Here is a 4,863-nt window from a genome sequence, read left to right on the forward strand (position 1 = left end):
AACTGGCTTCCACAACTTCCATGTGCTGAGATTTCAGATAGGCAATAGCCACCCTGCCTTCCCAGGTCTCCATTCTGCCCTGCTTGCTCAGTCCTAGTACAGGGGAGAAAACTGAGTCCCTCTTGTGGGGTACCCCCGCCTGCTTCCGATCTTGATTTGGCCCCACCGCACTTGACTGCACAAAGGATACTGTGTATACTATGAAACAGCCCCAAGGGGCCTTGAATTTGTGATTCACAGGCACATGCGTAGCTGGGAATACCAGGCAGCACCGAAGTAAGTGGTGGTGAAAGTGGGGGTCCTTTTTTTTTTATCTTTTCGAGACTGGGTTTCTTTGTGTAGCCCTGGCTGTCCTGAAATTTACTTTAAAGACCAGGCTGGCCTCGAATTCACAGAGAATCTGCCTGCCTCTGCCTCCTGATCACTAGGATTAAAGGCGTGCACTTTACAGTCATTTTCTGTGGTGACCACTCCCTCTCACTGCCACTGTCCATCCCCATATTATAAGGTTTATGGAATGGTAGGTACTCGAGAAATGGGGTACCAAAGTCTGGGATGTAGTCCAGTGGATGAAGAGTGCTTGCTTAGAGTGCAAGAGGTTCAGAATTCCATGCCCAGCGCCACATAATACAGGTGTAGTGTTGCACCTCCCACGCCCCCCACGCAACCCCCCCCCCGTAAGGAGAGGTGGAAGAAGATCAAAAGTCGAAGCCATCATACAAGAGAGAGAGAGAGAGAGAGAGACAGAGCCAGCCCGAGAGAGAGGTTTAAAGTGAAATTTTCTTACTATACTTCCCCTTAAGTGAGAGATGAGAGAGATGTCCACCTCTCCTCGCTTGGGGCTTGGGGCATGAGGCGCGGCATCCCGAGCCTCAGGTTACCACCAGCGCCGAGGGGTGGGCCCAGCAGGGGGGCATTGGGAATAGTTTTTTACCCGCTCCCGGGTACACCAGCCCAGTGGAGGAGGACACAATTTGCGCACTGGTCCTGGGGCAGCGGGCTGGGCGGGGAAGGTCGAGTTTGACCGCCGCAACTGGCCCCGCCAAGACCCCGCCCCAGTGGGCGGAGACAAGGCAGGACCAGCACGTGTAAAAAGTTCGGCGCGGGTCGCCCTGGGCCACTCACTCACCTGAGCGCCAAGCCGCTGAGCGGTTTATCTGGACCTGCGCCCTCGCCCCATGTCCCGCCGCAAGGCCGGCCGCGTGCCTCGCCGCATAGACCCCGAGACCGACGACGACATGGAAATGCCCGACGTCGACATGGAAATGCCCGACCTTGTCATAGATGTGAAGCCGGACCGCAACCTGAGGTCCTTGGCGCAGGAGCCCTGGTCCGCGAGGGACATGCCCATGTCGGGGCTCTCCGATGTGGAGCGTCCCCTCCAAACCGCCTCGCGCCCACTTGGCGCGCCCAACACGTGTGCCCCGTGGATGCCTCTGAGTTCTTCCGGTGAGTCCCTAGCCCTTGCCCCTGCTTGCATCCGGACCTTCGAGTGGGTGACTCTCCCCTGGGGATGGCCTCGGGACCGGCCTGGCCTCCCCAGCTCCTCGCCTCTGACCTCCGGGTTTCCCCTCTCCACCTTGGAGCCCTCACCCGGAGTCGGGCTCCACCCCACCTCTTACCACCCGCTTCCTCCCAGCAGACCGCCAGCCCTGGACCGACAAGCACCCAGATCTGTTGACCTGCGGCCGCTGCGGGAAGATCTTCCCTTTAGGTTCCATCATCGCTTTCATGGATCACAAAAAACAAGGCTGTCAGCTCCTCCAAGTCTCCAGCCCCATCTTAGGTAAGTAATTCAGGGTGCAATGCACTCCTGATCCAGGGTTGGGCTTCCTGCCCTGCGGAGGAGCTAAGGTGGACAGATGGGGCACCGATCATTACTTCCCCTTTCTCCTTGCTCCCCTTAGGGTAGAACCTAAGGCGTGGCTTGGTCTTGCCTGTCCTAGGGCAGGGACTAGAGGATGGGGCGGGGGCTGGGCAGCGGAGGAAGGCCACCCACAAGGTGTGGCCAGTCCCAGAAGACTGGCCCGGGGTTTTGCCACACACCCCTAATTTAGTTTCACTTCTCCTTTCCCGTGGGCAGAAATAACTGACCAGGTGGCTGGACCAGGGTTGGCAGTAGGGACCTAGTGGAGGATGGGACAGTAGCCTGGGGAGCCAAATGGAGGGTACCATACCTACTGTGTTTTGATCCTTCTCATTGAGGTTTAGACAGTTCAGAACCAGGGAAGGGGCATCTGGCGTGTTCCCCTGGCTGGGATCTCCCAGCTGAGTGTTGGGAAGCCCCTAGTCTGGTCTCTGCATACTCGAGTTGTATATGGGGAAGGAATTCAAGCTCTGCGTGGTGCTTGCTCCGTCGAGTGAGCTCTTGTTGGGTATGAGATTTTAAGACTTGATCCGAACTTGAATGTCTAGCCTCCAGTGTGGTGCCCAGGTGGAACTTGGGAAATGTAATTTGGGGCTGGGCCAGAGAGGGTCTGTAATCCAATCAGCTTTGGTTGAGGGAAGGGCTAAGATGGCTTCGCCTGAAGCAACTCCAGCAATACTCTGGGCACTTGGTGTGGGTCACTGCTCAATTTAACGTTTTCCACGGGTCTCATGCTAGCCTAGGTAGCTGGTGTTAGTTATTATAGGCCTGGATAGCTGTGAGTACTTTTTTGAGACTGGGTTTCTACATGGCCCTGAGTGGCCTAGAGCTCTCTGTAGACCAGGCTGGCCTCCAACTCACAAAGATCTATCTGCCTGTCTCTGCCTCCCCAGTGCTGGGATTAAAGGCACGTGCCACTGCCTGTCTGGCTTAGCTGTGTGTATTTTTGTATTGTGTGAAGCTCAGCTCACCTTTGAGGGCTTATAGTGACCAAAACTCTCAGCTGTTCCCTATTTGAGGTCACAACCCTAGAAAGGGCCCCTCAGATTCCCATACTCAGCAGCTTAGGGAACAGGCAGAGAGGATAGGTCTTGTCCAAGGTTACACAGCTAGGGAGGAAAAGCCTTGAATTTAGCAAGTCTCTGCTTAGCTTTGGCCTGTGCTATCATAAAGGCCACCTCATCCAGTACTGTCTGGGATTGGGCTATCTAAAGTAGGTCTGCCAAGTGTCCTATAGATACTCCTAGACTCCATGGGTCTAGAAAAACCATCGAACTTGGAATCCAGACACCAGCCCACCTTCCCCAGTAAGTGGTGTCTGTGCCAGGCAGGCCCCAGCTCTGAGCTTTCATACTAAGATCTGCTTTTTGAACCTCTGTCCCTGCTTCCCCAATGCCTTGGTGATCCCCCTATACTATGAACAATGAAACCTGTTTATACTTCAGGAGGTTCCTTGAGGGCAGCATCCCCCCCAGGGTGGTACTGCTGGCCTGGCAGTGATCCTTTGCCCCTTCCCTTCCAGAATCCAAAGAGCTGAAGCCTCTGAGCTGCCTCCAATGTGGCAGACAGTACACCAGTGCTTGGAAGTTGCTGTGCCATGCCCAGTGGGACCACGGGCTATGCATCTACCAGACACAACAGTTGGAGAACCCAGAGGCTCCGCTGCTGGGCCTGGCTGAGGTAGCTGCAGCCATGTCAGCAGTGGCAGTGGGGCCAGTTGAGAACAAGCCCCCTCCAGTAAGCAGTGCTGCACGGCGGAGCCCCACCTGCTTGGTGTGTAAGAAGACCCTCAGCTCTTTCAGCAACCTCAAGGTCCATATGCGTTCCCACACTGGTGAGCGCCCCTACTCCTGTGACCAGTGTTCCTATGCCTGCACTCAGAGCAGCAAGCTCAACAGACACAAGAAGACCCATCGGAGCCCCTCCACTTCTGTCAGTAGCCAAGGAGTCTCTCCAGCAGCCCCTCCTGAACCAGCTGCCTCCGCAGCTGCTCCAGCCAGCACACTCCCATGCCAGAATGTGGAGAAGGCTGGAGCTGCAGCAACAGCAGGACTCCAGGAACCTGGGGCCCCTGGCAGTGGGGCTCAAGGCGGTCCAGGTTTTGTTGGCTGGGAAGCCACTGTCAAAGTAGAGAGGACTGACCCTGTAAAGATGGAGAAGACTGAGAAGACACCACCTAGCAAAGTAGAGAGGACTGTAAAGATGGAAAAGACTGAGAAGACACCACCTAGGAAGAGCCATGGGCCCGGGGGCAAGTGTGAGTTCTGTGGGAAATCCTTCACCAACAGCAGCAACCTGACCGTGCACCGACGCATACACACTGGCGAGCGGCCCTATACCTGTGACCAGTGCCCCTATGCTTGTGCCCAGAGTAGCAAGCTCAACCGCCACCGCCGCACCCATGGTCTGGGGACTGGTAAAACTGTCTATAAGTGCCCACACTGCCTTGTAGCCTTTGGCCTACAGGCCACACTAGAAGAACACCTGCAGCAGAAGCACCCAGCGATGGCCTGAGACGTGTTCTGTACAAGTGTCACCTCCCCAAGCAGACATGGGCTAGCACTTAGCCTTCCCTTTATATGAATAAACCATCTCCTGTTTATTCATGTGCCTGGACTTGGACTTTCTTGGGGTGTCTGAGGTGGGAGGCTCCCCCTCTATAGTATGGACAGCTGGACAGACCGGTTTGGAGTGGGGGGTAAGTGCCCTGGGCACTGGAGGACTGGCACAGAAAGCCGTGCTCCCGGTTCTTGGTGTGGGTGAGGCCGGGGCAGGGAGAGGCCTGGACCTGTCACCAGAGGCTGCTGGGTGCAGTCCAGTCCTAGCCCGTCATCCACTGGCCCTGTCCACACATGCCACAGGCTGGGCCCTTGACTGGATTGGCCCCTTCCTCCAGCCCCTGCAGGCCTCACTCACCACACCCTGCAGGCTGCGGCACCTGCAGCAGTCTCCAGCTGCATGTAACCTGGAAGTTCTAAATTAGAGGACATGTGAAG

General features: G+C 56.2%; 1 protein-coding gene across 1 annotated transcript; it reads left to right on the forward strand.

Moving 5' to 3' along the window:
• Positions 1–751: 751 nt before the first annotated feature.
• Znf296 (zinc finger protein 296) lies at positions 752–4,750 on the forward strand. The gene is made up of 3 exons (XM_034518087.2): positions 752–1,449; positions 1,643–1,786; positions 3,390–4,750. Exons 1-3 carry the CDS (start codon positions 1,179–1,181, stop codon positions 4,379–4,381), a joined length of 1,407 nt encoding a protein of 468 aa, XP_034373978.1. The 5' UTR covers positions 752–1,178; the 3' UTR covers positions 4,382–4,750.
• The last annotated feature ends 113 nt before the right edge of the window (positions 4,751–4,863 follow it).

The sequence above is a fragment of the Arvicanthis niloticus genome, chromosome 1 (assembly GCF_011762505.2).
Source record: "Arvicanthis niloticus isolate mArvNil1 chromosome 1, mArvNil1.pat.X, whole genome shotgun sequence".
Taxonomy (NCBI): Eukaryota; Metazoa; Chordata; class Mammalia; order Rodentia; family Muridae; genus Arvicanthis; species Arvicanthis niloticus.